Source organism: Drosophila obscura, unplaced genomic scaffold (genome assembly GCF_018151105.1).
Source record: "Drosophila obscura isolate BZ-5 IFL unplaced genomic scaffold, ASM1815110v1 contig_58, whole genome shotgun sequence".
In the NCBI taxonomy this organism is placed as follows: Eukaryota; Metazoa; Arthropoda; class Insecta; order Diptera; family Drosophilidae; genus Drosophila; species Drosophila obscura.
In genome coordinates, this window is record NW_024542848.1 from 2038032 (window position 1) to 2063998 (window position 25967).

At 42.6% G+C, this 25967-nt stretch overlaps 1 protein-coding gene across 1 annotated transcript in view; it reads right to left on the reverse strand.

The window, feature by feature from the left end:
• The window catches only part of LOC111080671, a 116997-nt gene that overhangs the window by 68956 nt on the left and 22074 nt on the right, over window positions 1-25967 (reverse strand). The window contains 2 exon segments of the mRNA XM_041595407.1: window positions 17307-17419; window positions 20952-21022. Coding sequence (XP_041451341.1) covers window positions 17307-17419; window positions 20952-21015 — 177 coding nt within the window. The 5' untranslated portion in view covers window positions 21016-21022.

Below are 25967 nucleotides of genomic sequence, written 5' to 3' on the forward strand. Positions count from 1 at the left end.
CTGTAACACTTTGTTGCAGTTACGTAAACAAGTCCCAGACATAGCTCGGGTGAAACATAATACGATCACCCAAGTTGTGCCTCGAGCGACATAAATGTTTCGTCAGCATATTCTCATAGCTTGACGATGCATAAAGTACACGCGCATCCGATTCCCCTCGCGCCCCCCGCTATCAGCAGCGCTGGGCATATATATAACGAATATATAAATGCGGCCGCTCGGCTGCCGTTGTTCCTGGCAGCGCAGCTGCGCGGCCTTAGCTTAAGCTACCATAAGATCTATATCGATATAACATTCAATAAACGAATAGCTAAAGAGACGGATGTCTCTGCGAACACATTCACTAAAACATAAAAGAACATCATAATTACATTCATTAAAACATAAAAGAACATCATAACTACAGAGTACCTCTCCTTAGGTCATATGTCGCCGACTGACAATACTGTTCCTTCTGCTCCAGACTACGTAATTCCACATCAGTGTGTCCTTCAGCCCCAAAGTACGTCCACCAAGCTTCGCGTCGTGTTCGACGCTTGAGTGACATTCTGATGGTCGGACCGACTATTCAAGACGAGTTATACTCAACGTTGCTCCGCTTCCGTCTGCACAGGTTCGCCCTGACAGCCCATGGAAAAAAGATGTATTGCCAAGTGATGGTGAATGAAGCGGATAGGCAGTTTCAGTTGATAGTGTGGAGAAGAGACCCATCTGAGGCCTTGAGAATATACCAGCTCAACACTGTAACATATGGGACTGGACCTGCCCCATTTTGGGCTATTCGGTGTTTGAAAAGGTTGAGTGAGTCTGCAATGCTCTCATTCCCAAAGGCTGCTAATGTTTTCGGATGCTGGTTGCGTGGAGGAGTTAAGGACAATTAAGTCTGACGTGGCTCAGGTTCTTCAAACTGCAGGGTTTGAGATAACCAAGTGGTTCTCGGACTTACCTGAGGTCAGAGCATCCGAGAACACAGTTAAACCGATAACGATCTCGGACTCAGAGTCAACTAACGCGTTAGGAATATCGTGGATACCTTACGAGGACGGCTTTAAATTCCAAATTGACAGTTCAGTCATGGGTCTTCGACAAAACGGAATATATTATCGGTGACATCAAAGTTGTTTAACCCCCTCAGTTTGTTAAGCCCCTTAATATCCTACTGCAGGAGCTGTGGCTAATTAAACTAGATTGGGATGAGTCAATTCCAATGAATTTAGAAACAGCATGTAACTTATTAAAAGTATCCTTGGGTCAGCTGGAGAAGATTGCCATACATCGATTTGTAAATACTGATCCCATGTCACCGATTCAAGTACATGCCTTTTCCGACGCCTCCATGACAGCATATGGATCATGCGTCTATATCCGTAGTAAGAGTGCAAAAGGTTTCAAGGTCTCGTTGTTGACTGCAAAGTCGAAAGTACCGCCGCTCAAGACGAAAACGCTTCCAGGACTTGAGTTATGTGCCGCTCACCTTCTCGCAGATCTCTGTCACCGACTCAAATCGCTACTGTGCCGATAGATCGAATGGTATATTGGTCGGATTCTGAAGTGACCCTTCCTTGGATCCGATCCCACCCTCCGTCTCTATCAAGATTCGTTGCGAACCGAGTAGCTGAGATTCAGGAGTGGTCAGATGACGCTTTGTGGCGGCATGTTACAACTAAACAGAACCCAGCAGACATAGTTTTGAGAGGTTGTAACATTCAGGAGATTTTGCAGTCGATCTGGTTTCGTGGACCAGCGTTTTTGAAGGAAGAAGAAGAGAGCTGGCCCAGAAACCCCCACTTCGAGCTTTCCGAGAAAGAGCTGAAGCTGGAAACCAGGAAGACAGCGGTCGGACTACCGTGGCCGCTAAATCAAATTATTTAGTGGAGATAAACGAAAGATACTCGTCGCTCCTCAAGCTGCTTAGAGTGTTCGTTTACGTGTTCCGCTTCATCCAACAAGTCACCCGTCACCAGTGTAGTAAAATGACGCTTTTCACAAAATTGTCGAGCTGATCCAAAAAAACCAGTATCAGGAAGATATTGAAAGGCACCAGGTTAGGCACCAGGTTAGGCCCCAGTCTTCAGCGATTGAATCCCTTTATCAATGAAGAAATGGGGACTTGGTGCTCTTTTTTATTGTTGCGAGTTGGGGGCGACTAGTTAACGCTCCTATGTCATACCATGCCAAGTTTCAGGTGCTGTTGACAAAACGCTCGCAGTTTGTGCAGACCTATGTTCGCTATCTGCATGAAACGAATTTTCATGCCGGCCCACGAGCACTTGTGAGCATCCTTAGGCAGCGTGTTTGGATAGTAAACGCTCAGGAGGTCTGCAGGGCAATGGTCAGGTCGTGCATTCGCTGTTTTAAAGCCTCGACTTGAATTTTGTTGAATTTAATTTAGAAAAATTATTCTTAAATTCTCTCTTTGTGAGAGATTTACACTATCGAAGTTTGCATTTCGATGGTTAACGATAGTGAACGATATAACATTTTTCTGCGTAGAGGGATAGCCATAAGTGCAAGTTTCAAGAGTTCTCGGATCTAAGCAAAAGTATATTTCAGTGACATTTTAAGTGTATTTACTCAATATATCCCCTTTGTTTTGGTGATATATGGTGCATATCCTATTTCTTTTTTATTATTTAACCCAAGCTATCAAATTTATTGTTTTTAGTTACTGAATAATAATAAGTAAAATGTTGAAAAAAGAAAGAGAAAGATGAGTCACAGAAAATTATATATCGGGCGGAATGTCACTGCTGTACAAATAATTATTTCTAATAACATTACACGGATGACAGTAGCAGGTGAACCGGGGGTTGGCGGTCGATCGAAGCGAGAGAGCAGGGGGCTTGCCCCCCAGTTTTGGCTACATCTGTTATCTACATCTACAATGTCGATCTCACATATAAAATGTAGATATTACATACACAGTGTAGATTCTACATATTCTCCGCAAAGGTCGCGCATTTCACAGGGCGAGTGCTAGCGAGAAAGAGAATGAGAAGCGTCAGCAGCGCCGGAGGAGGTTGTAGTGTCCCATTATACCAGGGGTCGGCACACAGACTCACACATTTTTTTGGTGCGTTTGTGTGCGAAGACAACAGACAAGAAGTCAAATACGTTACTTATTTCTCTGCCGCTGCGAAAGCCGAGGAATTGTGCATAGGGCACACGAATGCTTCTCTGCCGCTGAGTCAAGCGAGCAGAATATGAAGCCGTTTGTGCATAGCCCGTAGCATGTTTCTCTGCCGCTACGTCAACAGGGCGGAAGTTTCTCTGCCGGTACTTCAGCAGGGCAGAATAACGAAACCACACGAGGTCTTTACGCTGTACGTGTGCCGACTGCGCTGCATTTTACTCAGCATTATACTCTTTCAGTTAAGTGAATCAAATAAACATCGAACAATTTAGGTATATTTGGTAGGGAAATACTTTTCATACTGCCCTCAAAAGCATATCTCGAAGAGATTTTGTGGAATACGGGAGACCAGAAGATCATCCGATTATACAGCTATGATTAGCTTAAAGCTCAGCTTCAGAATGTAAGGGGTACAGGCGATTAGAATTTTTCCATGCGGAATCATTCCCCTGCTTCAATTCAATCAATGCACACGTATATATATATATGTTTCTTGTTGCTGACATAGCTCTGTGAAAAGTGAAGACACATGGAATTACATAATTTTCAAGTTCTCCAATCACACAAATTATCCAATTTAATAATGTAATATTATTAAATACAAACACTGGCGGAACAATTAGAACATAAAGGAAAAGTGAAAAGAAAGTGAAGTTTGTGAAAGAAGTTAGAGGTACGTTATACCACTGTGGAAAAATAGGGTTCTTACGAAATTTTTTTATCCAGGAAAAAGGGGTACTGGGAAATCGCCATACACCCAAGTCGGTACGACCACCAGACTACGATAGAACCGAAAACTGGACAACTGAGTGGTTGCTGTCCACTTTCCCGCTGCGGATAGAGTCGGTACTGACTCGCCGACGTTGGGCTAGCCCAATATCGGCAATCATTCCCAGTTTTGTCGAAGAACACGCTACAGATACACCTTTTCTGGATATGACAACTAAGAGAAGGCTGTCCCAACCTGTGATTCCCGAGTTCCGGAGGACTTAATCATCCCGAACATACCCCAAATAGACAAGAGATTAAGTAATCGGGCTAGCCAAAACCACATTGCATCAGAAGCGCTGTTTCTTACATACCTCCATCACCAAATATTGTTTGTTTTGATTCCTATGCTTCTTTAGTGAAATTTCAAGTTCAAATTCACTCTTATCAGTATCATATAAAAAGCTTTTCGTTGCTGTCCCAAGGCACAGCTGTTTATACCTTCATATTCTTGTCTCGTTTACTATTGTCTTAGCTATTGCATTAACTATATAACTTCTTCTAATGGACCCATTCGTAAAGTAACTGAAGATTGTGGAAACTGAGCAATATGAGTTTGGAATAATATAATTCTCTTTATATATATGTGAATGTAACCTGATCAACTTCTAAATTACACAGCGTATATACCTGAAGCCATCAAAGTCATCTTGGGCCCAACGATACATCGATGAGTATTTAGCAACTACTGTGAATACAAATAGTGGCTGAAACCACAATGTAGATATGCCAATTCAGGCATAGATCTGGTAGGATTTATATATATATATACTGATTTGAAGTGTATATTCCCCTCTGAGGCTCAAGTAATTATTTTGAAGAAGAAATTAAGCTGTAATTTGTTGGTATGTAATCGAAAGCATTGTATTATCTATGTAATCTCTGTATCTATATATTCTATTATTATTATTCTTCTCTTACTCAATTAAAATTATGACTTATTATTCATGAATATGTCTGCCTAAGCTAATAACTATCTCCGTCAGTCAAGTACTTATGCTTATCCCTCGCAAGATGCAGTAGAATATGTAGAATCTTTGAATTGGGACAACGCACAAAGGTATATGCGTTAGTCATGGTCGGGAGGGTAAAGACTAGGGACAATTACCACCACTGTTCCCTTATCAGACGAAAGAAGAAGTATATCTCTTCTACCAGCTTCCTAAATGCGTATCGGCGCAGATCTGTAATCAGCTTATGTTTTTTTTTTTATTTTTATTGTTATTAACGTATTTGTGTCAGTACAACTGTGTAGCTAGGGGAGAAATAACCCCGACCAATCCGACGAGATGGACCCGAGCACAGCAAGAATGCGCGCCTTCGAACGTAGCTTCCTATTAGCATGGAGTCAGAAATACTATCTATGGCAATGGCTAGGTCAGAGCCTAAATAGACTCTGACTTTCACTCATGGCCCAAACCTGAACACTACAAGGTGGGGGAAGCCACTGAGAATTAATTTCTTTATTCTGGCTATAATAATTATCGGATCTGTACCATTCTTTACAATGCTGCGTTTTTTGTTTTATCGTATCTTCAAAATTGTGGATGCCACAGATTTTCGTCCTTTGTGAAGGCGGAAGGCGGCGTGGCGAAATTTTGAAACAAACTTGACGCAGTGTGATATCACATGAGTCTGGAAACAAAATTTGGTTGCTCTAGCTCTTATAGGCTCTGAGATCTAGGCGTCAAACAAGACGGACAGACGTCCTGCGTAACACACATCCACTTTTACCACAAATCTATTATACACCTTAACTCTTCGAGTACGGGTATAAAAATTCGTATGACTTTAAATTTGTTTGCTCTGGTTTTGGCATCTTTTTCAATGGAATTCAGGAAATCTGACAGGGTTGCTGGTTAAGTTATTTTAATTGTACTCACTCAAGTTTGACTGTTTGGGCCAGCCGTTGATAAACTATCATAACTAAACCCGTTTCGGTCAAACTCTTACCATCCCGGAATATCATATTATATGTTTGAACTTAAATTAATAATCACTTGAATGACCCTCGCTTTGTAGTCGAGATTTTGCTCTTTGTTACTCTCTTACATTCTATTTGTCTTAAACTCACCACATTGGAAGCCCACTTATGCTCAGTGCTCATGAGCCTAGATACCTAATTGTAACGGCATGAACCTAAATGGCAGCGCCCCCAGATTTGAAGGCGTGACCCGGCGCGGCAATATTCCAAAAAACTTAATCTGCTTTAGCGGAGTGTAAGTCGAATCATTGCGACAGATTGAAAGAGGATCGGCGTGCAACACAGTCACATGCGTCACGAGAAGATTCGACATTGCAGGTGAGATATCTTCATACAGTTGAACTGAAAGGCGAATCTCTTACATTCGAGCGTAACGAGGTTCATGAATAACCATCAATAACCAAACCTAAGACCACGCGACAAAACACATCGAGTGCAAATGGATGGAGGTAATGGCCAGCAGTCGTAAACTGGAGGTTGTAACCCATATGGATTAAGAGATATATACCCGCCTGAAAAGATGCCTGGTACGGGTCCTGAGATTGAGCGAGGCGAAAGTGAAATTTCTCACGTTAGGGATACAAATATAGACGTGATCTCGACGGCGGTAAAGGCAGCACCTAACGTGCCCATCGCAGTTTCAACGCGTTATCAGGTACCAGAGCATGCCGAGAGAGGGGGATGGACTGATCAAGTCTTTTCACAAAGAACGAGCTCAATAGATAACTTGGTAGCGTTCGCTCAGGAGAGAGTGGAATTTTTTTTTTTTTTTATCAATTTATGAGGTAAAGAAGTGTATAGAATAAAAAAGACAAAAAAATAGGTGGAAGAGAATATAAATAAAGCCCGAGTTCTTGCGCGTATGCCGCAAAGCTTTGCTTCGCAGGGACGGGGGGTCACCTTAGCCCCCTCCTTCTATGACGTTGCGACTCGGCTCCAGCTCTCCCAACTTCCGCATAAACTCTGACGCAAATCCACATACCATTGACCAGTACTGTTCACTCGGGCCATCCTATTGATCAGATTCTAGGCGTTCAGCGTGTCACCGCCATTGCCGCTTCGCAGTTCTGCAAACCTTGAGCAGTTGAAAAGAATGTGCTCAGCGGCAGTTAGCGTCGCTGTTGTGCCCAAAACGATGGAGATAGCTCCTAAAACACCCGAGTCCACTTAGTAGCTGGGTTAGCCAAAAATTAACTTCCGGTTCCGGTTTACCCACGTAGCGATGTTCGGTATAAGGCGGAATGTCCATCTGCCCTTCGCTGAGATGGCCCATCGTTCCTGTCATCTGTTTAAGCTCCTTTCCCTCGCTTCCGACTTTATTTGTTTCCGTAGTGTCGGAGATCGATTCTGTGGTGCTGCGTCGAGTTCTAAGGAGATTTCCTTTGCTTCCGGCGAGGTCCGCCACTGGGAGCATTCCTGCTATGACCAAGGCCGCGTCATCCGAAATAGTTCGGAAACCGCAGCAGACTCGCAGAGCTCCTAGTCGGTGAGTTGTGTCTAGCCCTCTCCTGTAGGACTTTGTCCTCGCCGCCTCTGCCCAGATTGGTGCTGCGTACATCATGACCGATTTGAGGACAGAAGAAGAAGTCGGCGGCCTTGATTGGTTCCCATCGTGTTCAGCATCATGCGCGAGAGTGCTCTTCCTAGGTCGGCTGCCTCTTTGCTGACTACCTGGAGGTGCTCAGGAAATGAGAGGCGAGTGTCCAGCATTACACCGAGATATCGGATTGCTCTTGAGGATAGTATGTCGACTGAGCCGACACGAACTGTCGCTACCTCGACTTTTTTGCGGCTGAATATAAGAACCACATCCGTCTTTTGCTCAGCCAGTTTAAGGCCCACTGAGTTCAACCACCCTTGGATTGTGGCCACCGCTTGGTTACAGCGGGCCTCCACGTCGGCGAGAAGCTTGGATACTGCCACCAATGCGACGTCGTCTGCGAATCCTACTGTGCGGGCGTCTCTTGGTAGTTGGAGCTTAAGGATGGAGTCGTACATAACGTTCCACAGGGTTGGTCCCAGGACCGAGCCTTGACGATCGCCACATGTCACCTGGTACTGCATCGTACCGCTATTGGTGCTGTATAGCAGCTTCCGGCCTCTGAAGTAGTCCTCGATGATGGCTACCAAGTAGTCCGGGATTCCTAAGCGGGTTAGGGCCCTAAGGATGACGTCCCACCTCGCCGAGTTGAAAGCGTTCTTTACGTCGAGAGTGACCACGAGACAGTACTGCTTCCGTCCTTCAAGCCACCTGGTTCCCTCAATAGCTTTTGCCGCTATGTCTTTAACCATGCGGATTGCGTCCGCCGTCGATCTTGCCTTCCCAAAGCCGAACTGCATCGGACACAGGTAACCTGCCTCTACTAAAGCTTTCTGAAGCTTCCTGCAAATGCATCCCTCCAGCGCTTTGCCCACGTTGTCTATCAGGCAGATGGGCCTATAGGACGAAGGTTCTTCAGGAGGCTTGTGGGGTTTTGGCAACAGGACAAGCTTCTGCATCTTCCATGGCTCTGGGAAGACTCCTTCGCGAAGGCACATGTTGAAGACATGCGCGAAAGCCGATGGATGCGTTGTCATTGCCAGCTTCACGGCGGTATCGGGGATACCTCTCTTGCCGTTATGTCGGTCCATCCGATGTGGCGATACGCTGCTCGCGTATGCTCGCGAGACATTCGACGATTGCTTTCATCCTGGCAGGAAAGGCTTTGCCGCGTTGATCTTTTTCACTATAACCTTGTATGCGAGACCCCAGGGTACAGTACTGTGGTCGACCAGCTCCTCTAGAAAAATCTCTGGCCAGAGGGTTCTATTGTTGAAGGCCGTCGTTGGCAGGTGGGCTGAGCCTTGCCTGCGGGACTCGATAATGCAGATAATTGCTTTGTGGTCACTAGCTGTGTATGCGGTGCTGAGCGTCCACATTGTACTCTCGAAGAGTGTGCTGCTGCAGAAGGACAGGTCAATGACTGACCCTGTCCAAGCTCGGCAGAACGTGTCCTCTGATCCCGTATTGAGAGGGGTTATCTCCAGTGTGGCAAAGGCTTCTAGGAGAGTGTGACCTCTAGCGTTGGTAAACCTTGACCCCCATCCCTCTGACCAGGCCTTGAAGTCTCCTGCCGGGATGACTTTGGCCGTCCCCTTGCGTCGTCTGCTAATTCGTCGAGTATGGCACCGAATTCCTGGAGCGACAGTCGTGGTGCAAGGTAGCAGCTGTATAGCCAGAGCTGGCCGACCTTGGCTCGGACATAGCCATTTCCCTTGCGTACCGACTCTGCTTGATGACCCGAACGCCCGTATGTCCGAATCGCTGCTGTTTTCGTTGCGTCTAGCGTGAAGTGGTGGTTACTGGTTCTGCGGTACGGTTCGCTGAGGAGTGTAACATCCGCAACATTCGTCTCGGACTAACTGGCAGAGTAGGTTCTGGGCCGTTTCGCAGTGGTTTAGATTCAGCTGCAGAATCCTCACTTCGCTATGCGGTGATTAGGCTCCGGTCTACTTCTCGGGCACCTCTTGTTGCCAGCTATGTGGCTCGCCGCAGCTGGATCCTTTACGGCACAGAAGAAGCATCTAGGAACATTGGTGCACTCCGCTACTTTGTGGCCCCGCTTGTCACACTTAAGGCAGCAGTTGCTGCGGTCGACGTCGCTCTTGCACCTGTCTGCGATGTGTCCAAACTCTAGGCATTTGTAGCAGCGCCTCTGTCCTGATCGCTCTACGATCCTGCATCTTGTCCATCCGATCTTGAGCTTGCCAGACTCTATAAGCCAAGCCGCTTTGCCAGCGGGTCCGCAAGCCCGACAACAGCCACCTGGGGATCACCACATCCCGGCCGAATGTCTGTTTTCACTTGGTGGTCCACCTGGGCAGACAGTGCCATGGCGACCTCCTTTTTGGTGGCAAGGTCGTCGATGTCGCGATGTAAGTCTCGATTACCAGCGCCCTGGCTTGCTAGCGTATCAAGCACTTGGCCAATCTCCTCTTTCAGCTGGGCAGTATTCTCCTTCTGCGCGCCATTTAGCTCAAGCAGGAGCTCTCCCTTTACTGTGCGGCGGACTCTGTCAACATTTTTTTCAACAGCTTCCCGTCGTCTCTCCTCGTCCCCATCCACAGGATGTCGGAGTAGGCAATTTGTGGCAATTATGATGGCGTCATGCCTTTTTCGCCTGGGTGGGTGGGTCGTTGCCTCCGTTCTCTTTCGTAGTGACCAGACTTTTTTTTGTTTTGCGCTCCGCATTTTCCTTTTATTTTGCTTAAACAGCCGGTGTTTTTATATTTTTTTATCTTTAAATTAATTAATTAATTAAAATCAATTTGTACGCGGGTGCATGCCTAATAATTGTGTAAAAACACAACTTATTTGATTAATTTTGTGCGTCGGTTAGTCTTTTTGTTGTTGCTTTTCGTAATTACGCCCTCTCCTTACATTTACCCGCTCTTTGTCGTAGCTTTTGCCGTCTATCACTCTCTCTCTACCACCTAACTCTCAATAACTGTTCTTTCTCTCTCGCTCTTGTAACTTCCTGTGCAGTAACGCTCTCACTTATAAGCCGTTGCTTCAACCACTCTCCTCTCTCATCTTAGTTCTACCGATTTCGCTTTAAGCATTGCTCTAAGCATCTGCTCTGCACATTGGTCTGATTGTTATTTGTTTTGAACTTTTTTTTTCCTCGAATTAAAAAAATAAAAGACATTATGGAATTTGCAGTCGTCTGCGCCCAAAAAACCTGCAAGAAGCAGATCACCCATGACCAGCCCAATATCCCCTGCTGGCTTTGCGAAAGCGTAGTGCACGCAAAATGTATAGGGATCTCGGGCCCGTGAGGAGATGCCATTTCCCAAAGCAACGGCCTGCATTATAGTTGTGACGAATGCCGTGCTGTGGAAAACGACATGCGTTCGTTCATGAGGCAGACGCGGAGTGGCTTCAAAGAGCTGATCGTAGGCTTTAAACAGCAATATGATCGGCTCTTGACCATGGACAATCAGTTCAGCAGTTTACAGCTGCTGGCTGAGTCTCCGAGGCGCAAGAAGTCAACTCCGCGGGACTTGCAAGTACCGACTGCCTCATGTCCGCCGACATCTGAAAAACTTACTCCGACCACTCCCTACGTTTGCTACTCCAAGGGCAACGATCGCTGCTGGTGATGCAGATTCGGGAGCCGAATGCGTCACTTCGGAGAGTATGCAGTTAGACATGTCGGTAGCGTCCGTGTCTGTCGAGTCCGCACCAAACTCCTTAACTATCCCATCAGTTTCGCTCGCACCAGCTAATAGATGTCCAGGACCACCGGATACTGCCATCACAGGTACTAGGCCTGTGGTGCCAAAACCACTGGTGGGAGTTCCACCAAAGCGACAAGTTTTTGTCTCGCGGCTAGCCCCTGACCTCACATCCAATGATGTGACCGCTTTTATACAAAGCAAAATAAAAGCCGTCGGCTTAAAGGTGGAAAAATTTAACTTTTCTTACGCCAGGGAGATATCTTCCTTCAAGATAAGCGTCTCCCCAACTAAGTTTGAAACCATTTGTTCCGCCAAGTTTTGGCCAGAGCATTTGGTGGTTAAAAAGTTTAAGGCTAAGATAAAGAATAGGCCCCCCATTACTCTTCCTAGCATTCAGACCAGTGCTCCATCTCCATCTCCATCCTCATCTTCCACCTCTACTTCCACCCATCCAAAAAACTAACTTCCTCTCTTGTAGTTACCTACCAGAATGCTAGAGGCTTGCGTAGTAAGCTCAGCACTCTTTTCCTTGAGAGTCTCGCATTCTCGTCCCACGTTATTCTGTCCACCGGGACCTGGTTAAAGCCGGACATCCTTAGTTCCGAAGTTTTGGCAGGTCGGTACACAATTTTTAGAAATGATCGTTCGTCTCGGAACATTTCATGGTCCAGGTTCAACAAGACCTGGAATTCCTGTGCGTAAAACTGATTCTCCCAGGCTTTTCCATTTTCATTACTTGCTCGTATATTCTGTGCTTTGTCTCGGATCCGACCATAGCGTTGCTAACTCGAGCCCTTCCGCTCACTATACCTGAAGACTCCTACCATCCTACATTCGAAGTGTTGGTCGATATTGGGCCTACTGTATTGGATCGAACGGGTAGGCTATCTGAACGTGTCCGCTGCTTTCGTAAAGCCGAGTTTACGAAGCTTAATAACCTCCTTAGTGATTTTGATTGGTCCGCTCTGTATGTGTGCACTGACGTTATGAAAGGCACAAACATTTTTTACAATGTACTTGACACATTTTTTGATTCTTGTGTCCCACTTTCTTGTCCGGTTAGATCTGGAAAGCCTCCTTGGTTTACCAAAGAGATATCCAGTCTAAAAAAATTGAAATCAAGACTATATAACAAATTTCAAGTTGGTTCTCCCTCTTCTCTTTCTCGCTATGTAATAGCTCAGTCAAATTTCTCCGTTCTTAACGCTCAATGCTATAAAACTACCTATCTAGGACCCCAAACAGTTTTACAGCTTCGTAAATAGTACGCGTAGAACGTCCGCACATCCATTTCTCAATATGTCAGCAAACAATGATCAGGCAATTGCCGATATTTTTTCCAAATTTTTCCAAACAACCTATTCTCATGAAAGCTACTCTGGGTCAACCGTATCCATACAATTTACCAAGGTTGAATGGCATTTTCAGCCCCTTGTTAAATGAAAGCTCACTGCTTCATGATCTTCGACTAGTGAAGCCGGTGTTTTCACCAGGTCCCGACGGAGTTGCCGGTTGTGTACTCAGGTACTGTGCCGACGCTCTGTGTGGACCCCTGCTTAAACTATTCACCCTATCCATTAACTTTTCATGCTACAAGAAAGTAAATTCCGAAGGAAAATAGAATAGAATAGACGTGTGCCGGTGCTTTCGAGGGAATGCGTCCCATAACGACTGCCTCAAGCAGTAGGTCTTATAAGCTCTACGGTACTAAGCGGAGGTTGGGACAGACCAGTTCCCACTGTACCGGAGGCCACATTTCAGGATTGACTGAGGCGAATCGGATTGGAAGGCCTCTCGGGTTGAATCCAAACGAGACAATGAGGCTGAATCTGGAAATCCAGAGGAGCTATGGTCATAGTAAACTTTGAGCAATCTACCGAACGTTGTGGGCTCAGCGATAAAGAAAATCTCATGAGGCTGCAAAAGTGCCTGAACGGCTTTGGAAGCAACAGTTCGACTAGCCATCGAGACTCTTTGAATGTTATATGGCCGACCAGAGGCTATATATCACACCCTACAAACGAAGCTACGAATGGAAGCCTAATACGTCTGGCGCTGTCTGTGCAAAACTATCGTGCGACCGTCGACGCAATAGGACTATCCGCCTAGCTGAATTACCCAATGTTACTTCGTGACATTGTAGAGAAACTTCCATTCCACTTGAAGCTGGACTGGGCAAGACAAAGCGCTGGACTTCCGATGGTGAATATCGCCGTTTTTGACGATTGGCTATTCCGAATGGCGTCATGTTCAAGCACTGTGATGCCCGTTGCATCTGAGAAAGAAACTTGCACGACGGGGAAGAATCCAAGAGTCCGGCTTATGGTGCACAATAGCCCTCTCGTAAGTGCAATCCACAAACTGGAAGACTGTAAGCAGACTATAGATTTAGAGGGATCAGGTGGATGGAACTTCGTTTAAGAGAGTAAGCTTTGTTGGAGGTGCTTTGGCAAGCATTTTATAAGACATTGCAGGTCACCAAGAGTATGCTCTGTCGATGGATTCTCGAGAAAGCATCATATTCTCCTTGACAACAGTAATAATCAGAGGACTAAGGTAGAGAACACGAAGAAGGAAGGAGCTACGGTTCTACACACAATGCAGAACGAAGCTGCATAGTTTAGATATGCCTCTTAACATTACATGGGCCTAGCGGCCAAACGCAAGGGTTCGCATTATAGATGGAGGATCCGCCTCGACCCTGATCGAGACGGAGATAACGGTAAAGCTGGGTATTGATGGCCCCTCGAACGAGTTATGCTTACGCTGGACGGGAGACATCACGCAAAAAAAAAGCTGAATATAAGTGGGTAACCTTAACGATCACCAAAATGTGAGAGCAGTTAAGAACCTGGATCAAGCAGACGCTTGAAGACTCAATCCTAACATCTTATTCGCACCTGGAAAAGCTACCGATACTCGGCTACAATGATGTAAGAGCGTCGTTGATTACACTAGTCAACACGATTTTTCCTCAAGGAACAAAACGAACTTTTTCTTAAAGATTTGGGGCTTAGAAATGGTTTGATGATATTTTTTTTTTTTTCTATGGCAGAACTTTTTTTTAAAGAATTTTTGAAAACTGGTATTTTTTTTAAAGCTTTTTTCAGAGGTAACGCTTGTTTTTTTCACATAACTCTAGTATCTTACGTCTGGTTGTAAAGAACTTTGCTATTTTGAAAAGATAATTGACGCAGCTAGAAGTTAAGCCTAAACACTTTGTGATTTACAGCTTACCGTCTGGGAAATATAAACATTGAAATGCAAAAATGATGATTTTTGTGCGGTATTTTTTACGAAATTTTGACTTTAAAAATAGGAAAAGTCGAAAAAAAATAATCTATGCCCTATTTTTTTGTGTATAGGTGCATTAATTTGGCGTCGTTCCAGGTATCGCTCATTAAAATCTATGGAGAAACTTCGGAGCTAAAACGTTAACCAAACCTAAAATATGGAAAAAATGAACAAAAAATACCTTCGAAGGGCGGGCCCAACTGCCAATTGGGAACAAAGCAAACGAAAAAGGGTTATACATTTGGTACCTGATCGCGTTCCTTTGTTCCCAGTTGGTCTTCCAAAAGGTATTTTTTGTTCATTTTTTCTTATTTTAGGTTTGGTTAACGAATTTTAGCTCCAAAGTCTCCATAGATTTTAATGAGCGATACCTTAAACGACGCCAAATTAATGCACCTATACACAAAAAATAATAACACAAGATATAATTTTTTTTCGACTTTTCCGAATTTTTAAAGTCAAAATTTCGTTAAAAATACCCCACAAAAATCATCATTTTTGCATTTCAATGCTTTTTATTTCCCAGACGGTAAGCTGAAATCACAAAGTATTTGGGCTTAACTTCTAGCTGTTTTAATTACCTTTTCAAAATAGCAAAGTTCTGTACAACCAGACGTAAGATATTAAAGTTATGTGAAAAAAACTATCGCTACCTCTGAAAAAAGCTTAAAAAAAAATACCAGACTTCAAAAATTCTTCAAAAAAAAGTTCTGCCATAGAAAAAAAACCATAATTCTTTAAAAAATTTTAAAGCCCCATATCTATCAGAAAAAGTCGGTTTGGATCCTTGAGGAAAAAAAAAGTTCGGTTTTGTCGAGTAGTGTTATCGGATTGTACAACGTGAAACTTGGAGTTCCACTGACCGTGAAAGAGGGCGAAGATTCAGAGTTTATCACCGCCAAGTCCAAGTTAGGTTGGTATGTTTATGGCCGCAGAAAGGCCGGCAAACCCGCGAGTAATGCATGTATGCGAATGTAATAACAAATCCATCGCTAGACGATCTCATAAAAGAGAGTTTCTCATTAGAAGTAGGCGTAAGTATATCGAAGAACACACTCAGGTCCAAAGAAGATGAAAAAGCCAATTCCATACTGGACAATACCTCATGGTTTCGCAGCGATATGAAGAGATGGGAAACAGGACTTCTCGGGCGGTATGACAACGTGAAACTTCAATCCTCCAGAGATATGGCCATGCGACGGCTTTGATGCCTAGAATCCCGTATGACACGCGACAACGAGCTATGAGAGTTTGTAAACCAACAGATCCAGAGGTACTTAAAGCAGATGAAATGGTCGAAGGAAAGCAGTCCTGATATTTGTCCGAATTTGTGACCAAAAACCCAAACAAAGCCCAACTATGACTCACGTGGGACGCAGCATCCAAAGTGGAAGGCATTGCTCTTAACTCAATGCTACTTAAAGGCCCTGATCAATTGCCGTCGCTCGTAGGAGTAATATCGCGTTTTCGTGAGAAGTCCATCGGCATCTGCGGAGATATCCGAAAAATGTTTCACCAGGTTATGATACGTTTAGAGGTGCAAAGCTCGCAGAAATTTCTTTGGAGATACGTCGAGAACCGGATAGGTACGTAATGAGCGTAATGACGTTTGGTACATCTTGTTCCCCAGCAGCAGCGACCCACATGAGAAATAGAGAACGCAAAAAGATTCATGAAGCAACAGCCAGACACAGCAGAGGCCATACTACGTCGACGTTTGGCTCCAAAGTCCAAAGACTCCGAAGACGTAATGGTCCGCCTAGCGCTGGAGGTTCGAAACATACACAAGGAAACAGGCTTTGAGATGAGAGGTTGGATATCCAACTCGAATACCGTGATTAGAGACCTCTCGGGAGACGGAGTCCAGCAAGAACGCGCCATCGAGACGACGGATTCGACAAGACTGGAAAGAGTGCTTGGGATGTGGTGGGATCCAATGACTGACTACTTCATCTTCGTCAATAAGTTTCAGGATGACATACACTGCCGCTCACTTGATTAAGAACACGTTTCAAGCGGTAAAATGAGATTTTCGGAGGGTTTGTCAACCAATTTTAGATCCGCCGTCTCTCCATAGATTTTTTCGACTTTTCCTGAGTTTTTAAAATAAAAAACTCGACATTTTTGGATTTTCCCAGACGGTAAGCTGAAATCACGAAGGGTTTGGGTCTAATTTATAGCTGCATCGATTAACTTTTCAAAATGGCAATGTTCATTACAACCAAATGTAAAATACTTGAGTTATGTATAAAAAGAACTACCTCTAAAAAAAAAAAAAAAAAACAAAGACGGTTTAAAAATACGTTCTGCATTAAAAATATATATATATCGAAGTATTTATCGAAAATTTTAATCTGCGGATACAATTTTTCTAGCTTGGTGGCTTGTGTGTTGCATAATATCAAAATAATGTTTAAAATGAGGAAGAAAAATACGAAGAAAAAGTAAACAACTCAGAATATGACAAGCATTTCAGATTTAAACAGACGGAAACAGACGATGTCTCTAGTGCTATCCCTCTCTACGCAGCAAAATTGTCTAAGTCTAATGTCATATGGCTATTAGTAATGATATGTATGTAAAATAGTAGTATTGGCGCGAGTCGATAGTCCTCACTCTGATCGCCCACCACCAAGGATTGGTCCATCTCGAAGTCGTCGTCGTTCGTCTGTCAGTAGTGAATTAGTCGGCAGATGTCAGCAAGCAAAGTTGAATAAGTTGTTTCTAAAGTCGACAAATTCAGCAGTTCTGTTAATTACACATATTCAAATTCATTAAAAATGCATATAACCTACTAGTATACAACACTCAATAAAACATTGATAATGTCGGAAACGTTTTCTTCTGGCTGTTACGAATATAATATATCCCTGTGCCCTTTCAGTATCGGATAGATAAAAAACATACCAATATTTCACGCTCCTGCTCATCTCCCTTGCTTTTATATTCCTTGAGAAATATTTCTAGCTCTTTGTTTCGTTCTAGTAGCGTTTTTCCAAGCTCGGCAGCAAGCTGCAAATCTGTGGAGGACACAACAAAATATTTGTAGCTCATAAAAGTGATAAAAAAATATATGTCCCTTATAAATAAAATAAATCGGGGTAGCCGCTGTGCCTTTTCTTCTTTCTCCACAGGAAGAAATTTAAGAACAAGAGAAGAGAGTGCTCCGTTTTGATAATAATAATCTATATACATATTTGTGTAGGGCTATTTTTGGAATGAACAACCCACAGCCTATACCGTTGACTCCAGCGACCTGATTTTTGTTTTATATTGTTCCTTTTCGGCCAATGATTTCCGCTAACGAACCGTTATTTGATCCTCCACCCAGAAGTATAGAAAATTTAAAGTTTGTTGAACCGCAAAAGACAAGTGGCAAGAGGAGAAGAGGGTAAAGCCAAGACTCTAAATGCAAAACTCAAAAGCACGCAGCAAGAGCCAAGAGGAAACGAGAAGGAACGTGTGAGTCGCTTCTGGGGCGCGACTCTACTTATACACGTACTCAGTCAGCACATACATTTTTGAACATATGATTTTTTAGAATTTTAAAATTAAAAAAAAATATTTACATTTTATTTGCTACATCTGTTATCTACATCTACAATGTATATTTTACATCTAACATGTAAATTATAGATGTACCATTTATATTCTACATCTCCTCCGCTAGGGGTTGCTCGCGCACTGAAAACGGCAGAGTGTGCGAGCAAGAAAGAGAATGAGTAGCAGGTTTCTGACTGAAGTAGGCGGGGGAGAAAATTTGAAATACACTTGTAGCAGTGTGATGTCACATGAGTCTGGAAACAAAATTTGGTTGCCCTAGCTCTTATAGTCTCTGAGATCTAGGCGCTCAACAAGACGGACGGACAGACAGACATGGCTATATCGACTCGGCTATTGATGCTGATCAAGAATATATATACTTTATGGGGTCGGAAACGTTTCTTTCTCTGCGTTGCACACATACACTTTTACTACAAATACAATATACCCCTTAACTCCTTTTTGAGTACGGGTATAAAAATGTATATACTGACTGAGTACGGGTATAAAAGTGGAGTCGCGTCCCCAGAAGGTCCCTCTCCGCAAGTAAAAATGTTAACTAATGAATTCGTTAATCATTGGTAATTTTTTAAATCCATGCTTAACGAGAAGGAACGTGAGTTCCATTCTCTACGTTTTTCCGTCCAATATACATTTTTTTTATAAGATCGCGCTTCTCCGCAGTGCAGTACACGTCCCAGTGTAATGAGTATTATTAACTTTTATGATAGAAACAATGAAATCTTAGCCAAAACTAATAAACACGTGCTCACTAAAAACGATAAGGAACGTGTGAGTCGCTTCTGGGGACGCGACTCTACTTTGATACTCGGACTCAGTCAGAATATTCATTTTCCAGCTTATGATTTATGTAGAACTAGCCAGACCCGCGCGCTTCGCTGCTTACTAATTTAATATTTAGGAATTCATCGAAATTAAAAAAAAAAGTTATAAAAAACCTAATCTATCATAAAATGTTCCGTCAGAATGACACAAAATGAAATGAAATAGGCGTTCAAACACATTTTTAGACCAAATTTGAGATTTTTTTGAGATTTTTTTTGTCGCTAAGAACAGACGTGCTAGTACCGAGCTCCGCCAATATATACATTCTTTCAAAAAATCTGCAAACAATAAAAGATCAGCTGTTGGAAAATCCAAGCATAAGGTGCTTACCAAGCTTCCGACTACTGACACTGACTCTCCAACTGAACGAGCTGTGGATAAAACAACTTTATATTTTTGTCGAAATCCATCATCTTAAAAACACTCAAATTTGGCTCACGTGAGGAAAGGAGACGAGGAAAGAGCGCGAAATAACAATTTTCACTCAGCGTGTGAAGACAAAACCAATTGCACTTTGCATTAGAGGTAACAATAGACAGCTGTTCAGCGATTATTACCGATATCGGAAAAGCTTGTCAAAAATTGTCACCAGAGGGCGCTCGCTCAACACACCAGATCCGTTGATCGGCAAAGCAGTATCGGTGTTACAACTTTCAAGCAGTTTTTCCGTTACAAATTTAAATGCCGTCAGTTACAAAGCGAGTGCGTGAAAGCACCGACACTGACCTCAAATCAGCACAAAAAGCTGATTCTCTGTCGCCAAGCCTTCTGCAAATATTGGACAAACGCCTAAAGGAACAGACGGATCTCATTGCAATAAAAATAGAAGAGTGATTTGTTAGCCGTCTGACTGTCTGTCTGTCCGTCTCGATGAGCGCCTGGATCTCAGAGACAATAAAAGCTAGAGAAACCAAATTAAGTTTCCAGACTCATGTGATTCACACTGCTACAAGTGTATTTCAAACTTTCAGTTGCTTCCCCCGCCTCCACAGCAAGAGAAACGCTACTCATTCTCTTTCTCGCTCGCACACTCTGCCGCGTTATGTACGCAAGCGTCATCTAGCGGAGGAGATGTAGAATATAAATGGTACATGTATAATCTACATGTTAGATGTAGAATATACATTGTAGATGTATATGTTGACGTAGATAACTGATGTAGCAAAAAAATGTAATATGTACAATTTTTTTTTTATTCTAAAATTCTAAAAATCATATGCTCAAAAATGGGTGGAAGTGCAAGTAGTGTCGCGTCCCCAGAAGCGACTCACACGTTCTTTCTCGAAAACTCAAATGTTTAGTTTAAAGTTTGTGGGTTGCTACCACGAAAAGAAAATACAAATTTTTGGTTAAATATACATTAAAAAAAATTTAATTCGTCGGTTTCTTCAAATAATATTGAAACTTAGAAACTATTTCATATTGATAATAAGGTATTTTTAATTTTTTTTTTTAATTACTGTTAAAAATTTAACGATTGTATGAAAATCAAGAAATTCAGCTTAGGTTGATATATTTATTTATATTCACAAAAACTTGAGCAGGTTTTTTACTGCCAATAGCTGATTAATGACGATATGAATTTTATCAATATATATGCAATAGATTTCACCAATTATCCAATTCATTGAGCAAAAAAATGTTGTTTGAATTTTCTTGATTAAAATTTGTTGTAAAATTCGTTAGCAACCTATAAAAAATTAAAAATAAAAACATGTAAGTTAATATTAAATCCAAGGTAACAAAACTAGAGGGTGTCCCGTTTGAATTTCGAAAAAAACTATTTTTTCCCCAGCCAAATGGTCTTAAATGGTCGGAAAAGTTTCCTTCTCTTCGTTGCACACATCCACTTTTACCAGAAATCTAATATACCTCTTAACTCAACCATAACCAAAAGTGGTGCTTATATTTTTTTTCGCCTAATTTTATCAATTTCAATAACGTTAAAAAAAAAAAAAATATACTTAAAGTTTCCTTAAAGTTAAAAATATGAGTTGGGCAACTATTTAAAAATTGCTTGTGGTGGTGGTTCTATTATTTTTTTCACAGCTGTATGCTATATTAAAATACGAGTGTATCCACCGGAAACTCATATCACACTTAAAGTTTCGGCTCCGACTATTGTGTCAGGTACATAGACCAAATTCAATTCAATCTACTTACCATCAAGCATAAACTGCGATACATCCCGTGCACATTGAGACACATCACGATTAGTTTCATCCATTTTAAGTCTGAAAACAAAAAAAAAATGTATGGATATTGTAGTGTGTTGTTAATATGTATTATTTCGCTTTCAGCTGGTGCCGGAGGTATGACACGCACCCAGTCTCTAAGAACACCGTAATTAACAATTGTTGAGACCAGAGTAGAGTCAGACTTTAATTGATTTATTAAATTATAAAATGCAGGCAATTTTTATTGCTGTTTACTTTAGATCATCGCTTTTGGTGGTCACCGCTCTCACGCATCAACCATCACCTACTCGCTCTCTGGAAAGCACAAGAGCGGCACACGCACTCTTGCTCTCACTCTTTCTGGACTTGGACTTTATTTTAGCTTATAACTTCTATCTGGACTACCTTGTTACAAGTTCCTACCAAATTGCCATAATGATTTTATCGACGGGCTTACCGATGTCTCCCTTGTCCAAAGTAATTCCATTAAAAATAATAGTGCCCGCCCCCCCCCCGCCTCCTGCTCCATTCCATGACAGCTAGCTGCATAAAGTTTTCAAAAAGCTAAGAGCTCTTATCAAAAAAAATTTTGCTTCCAGACTCAAACGACAATGCGCTTCCTATATTCCTTTGTTAGCAGAATAAAACAATTTTCTGATGTTTGCAAATTTATTTTCCACCCCAACAACGTACTCGTCACAACATACAAAGGACAAAAATCTGTGTCAGGCACATTTTTAAAGATAAAACCAAAAACGCAATATCGTAGACAATAACCATATCTACCAGATTACCGAATCTGAATCAGATCGGATCATAATTATAGCCAGAATGAAGAAATTAATTTTCAGTTGCTTTTTTTTCACTTCTAAACCAGAGGCCGGCAGCGTCGTATGCACTGTGCATAGGAAAAAATTTCGGGCAGCGCAGTCGGCACACGTACAGCGTAAAGACTTCGTGTGGTCTCGTTATTCTGCCTGATGACGTACCGGCAGAGAAAATTCTGCTCTGCTGACGTCGCGGCAGAGAAACATAATTCGGGCTATGCACAAACGGCATCATATTCTGCTCGCTTTCCTCAGCGGCAGAGAAGCATCGTGTGCCCTATATACAATTCTTCGGCTTTCGCAGCGGTAGAGAAATAAGTAGCGTATTTTACTTCGTGTCTGTTGCTTTCGCACATAAACGCACCAAAAAAATGTGTGAGTCTGTGTGCCGACCCCTGTTCTAAACCGTCAACGACTTCAGACGTATTTTTGTATCGCTCGCCGTGAAAATCAATTAATCGTGATTAATCATAAATTAATTCGCGAAAAAGCGCTCGGGGTAGTATGCATATAAGTAAAAATGAAGTTCACCCAATATACAAGCTTCAATACCTACTGCACCGTAGGATCACCGTTGAGGAACCACACAAACGAAATGGACCGGTCCAATGCACAAATTGCCAGGAATATGGACACACGAAAACCTATTGCACTCTACGGGCACTCTGCGTTGCCTGTGGTGATGTTCATCTTACCGATACTGTAGACCCACTGCGACAAGCTCCACCTCTCCCAACCAATAAGTTAACAAAATGCTAACGGAGCGTTAATTCAGACTGGGCTCGACATACCCCTGCTAATCCATCCCAATTGCCTAGTGGAATTGAGTCAATGCTGGTAAATGTCTAAATATATGTTTCTGGAATGCAAATGGCATTTCGCAGCACTAATGCGAGCTCTTACAGTTCCTCGCTCAACATGACAGTAAAAATGAAGTTCACCCAATATACAAGCTTCAATACCTACTGCACCGTAGGATCACCGTTGAGGAACCACACAAACGAAATGGACCGGTCCAATGCACAAATTGCCAGGAATATGGACACACGAAAACCTATTGCACTCTACGGGCACCCTGCGTTGCCTGTGGTGATGTTCATCTTACTGAGGCCTGCCCCGTAAATAAGGAGGACCCTGCCAAAAAATGTAGCAACTGTGGGGGAAACCATACTGTCAACTATAGAGGTTGTCCTGTCTATAAAGAATTGAAAAATCGCCTAAACCAACAAATAACTGCAGCTCGAAACACGGTCGTCCGACAAAACTAAACATATATACCATCAACTACGACTCCAGGAGTTTCTTTTGCTCAGGCGTTAAGTTACCACAACGGGTCGTACTCCTCAGTCTCTAATAGAATGGAATGGAATAATGCAGCATCAGGCATCAAATCAGATCCCAGAAACAACGACAACAACCACAACAACAACCACTTCAATTTCTAAGCGCCCGATACTGTAGACCCACTGCGACAAGCTCCACCTCTCCCAACCAATAAGTTAACAAAATGCTAACGGAGCGTTAATTCAGACTGGGCTCGACATACCCCTGCTAATCCATCCCAATTGCCTAGTGGAATTGAGTCAATGCTGGTAAATGTCTAAATATATGTTTCTGGAATGCAAATGGCATTTCGCAGCACTAATGCGAGCTCTTACAGTTCCTCGCTCAACATGACATTGACGCCATGCTCATATCAGAGACTCACCTAACAAATAAAAACTATTTTCACCTCGATGGCTATAACTTCTATGCGACAAATCATTCCGATGGTAAGGCACATGGAGGTACTGGCGTTCTGATCAAGAATCGCATTAGGCATTATCCATTGCCTTCATTTGCTACACCTTATCTATAGGCAACAGCAATTCATATTGAAATTCAGAGCGGCTACCTAAACCTAGCCGCAGTACCCGCACTACCCACCACGATTCTGCATTTCCGAAACAGAATTTGTAACATTTTTCGACCTACTAGGTGACCGATTTATAGCAGGTGATGACTACAATGCCAAGCACACCCATTGGGGATCTAGACTTACCAGCCCGAAAGGAAGACAACTATATAACGCAATAATAACCCCACGAAACAAGCTAGACTTTATCTCTCCGGGAAAGCCAACATATTGGCCCACAGATCCAAACAAGCAACCCGACTTGATTGATTTTACAGTTACACGAAGGGTGATCCATAAAGCCAGAAAAGACAAGTCCAAGCCATCATCATATAGAAATTTCAGCCTAATGCCTTGCCTATCAAAGATATTTGAAAAGCTGCTCCTGAATCGTATCAAACAACACCTACACATCAACGGTGCCATCCCGACTCAACAATTTGGATTTCGCGAAAAACACGGAACCATTGAACAAGTAAACCGTATAACCTCTGAGATACGAAATGCATTTGAAAGACGGGAGTATTGCTCCGCAATGTCCGTATGTCGCACAGGCTTTTGACCGCGTTTGGTTAGATGGCTTAATCCACAAAATCAAAATATTACTTCCACAGAACATCCATGGAATATTGGAGTCATACCTACAGCAAAGAAGTTTCGCAGTACGATGCAAAGATTTCCTCTCTGAATATCATCCAATTGAAGCTGGTGTACCGCAAGGCAGCGTGCTTGGACCGACACTGTATATCATATTCACAGCAGATCTACCGACAAACAGCCTAACAACAACTTCGACATTTGCTGATGATACTGCCATATTAAGTCGCTCCAAGTGCCCAAGAAGGGCCACGGATCACTTATCATCTCATCTCGTGGCCTTAGAAAAATGGCTAGCAGACTGGCGGATACATGTAAATGAGCAAAAGTGCAAGCATGTCACCTTCACGTTAAACAGACAAACTTGCCCTCCATTATGCCTGAACAATATCAATATTCCACAAACCACCGAAGTAACATACCTTGGTTTTCATATGGATAGAAGGCTTACTTGGCGTAAACACATCGAAGCGAAGAGAAATCTACTTAAATTTAAAGCTAGTAATCTACATTGGCTAATAAACAGCCGTTCACCACTAAAACTGGAGTACAAAGTACTTTTGTACAATGCAGTTCTCAAACCCATCTGGACATACGGCTCCGAGCTATGGGGAAATGCTTGCGTTAGTAATTTAGAAATAATCCAGAGAGCTCAATCGAAGATACTAAGAACTATCACTGGGGCACCATGGTACATACGGAATGAAAATATCCATAAAGACTTAAATGTAGAATCAGTTAAAGATCAAATTGCCAAAGTGAAAGCAAAGTACCAGGCCAAGCTTCAAGCCCATCCTAATAGACTTGCGCAGTCTTTAACTTGGCACACTAGCCATACACGACTCCGGCGAAGAGACCTCCCCCCCCCCAGCAATAATACTTAGCTAGGGACGTACTCTAGGTAATTAAGTGTATTTAATTAAATAAATATATTAGGCTAAGATTTGTATACTTGTCGTAAGTTTCTAGTAGGGAAGATTCGATAAATAAAATCCCGTAATAAAAATTTTTAGTTGCTTCCCCCGCCCCCTCCAGCAGAGACCCGCTCCACATACTCTTTCTCGCTCGCACACTCTGCCTCGTTATGTACGCGAGCGCCCTCTAGCGGAGAAGATGTAGAATCTAAATGGTACATGCATAACCTACATGTTAGATGTAGAATATACATTGTAGATGTAGATAACAGATGTAACAACAAAAAAATGTAACATTTTTTTAATTCTAAAATTCTAAAAAATCATAAGCTCAAACATGTATATACTGACTGAGTACGGGTATAAGTAGAGTCGCGTCCCCAGAAGCGACTCACACGTTCCTTCTCGGTCTACATTTCTTTGAGGAAAGCCATGTTCTTTGTCATCGTTTGACATATCATTCTCTGCGGGTCCAGTCAAAGTTTCAAGTTTTATTTCAAAACACTGTGTTCAGTCGCAGATTTATGTATTAATTAATATTACATAATATACACTTATGTAACGGAAGACATAATATTTTAAAAATGAATTAATTAATTAATTTTAAAAACTGGGAAAGAAAAGCTTTCCCAGCAAATGGCTTACACCTAAAGTTCATAAGAAAAGCGACAAAAAAACGAAGATTTGTTCAACATGCTGTTAGCTTCCCGGATCTCTAAATTTCTGCACTAAGCCAAGTGAGAGCCGTTCCGGATTTAAAATTAGTATAT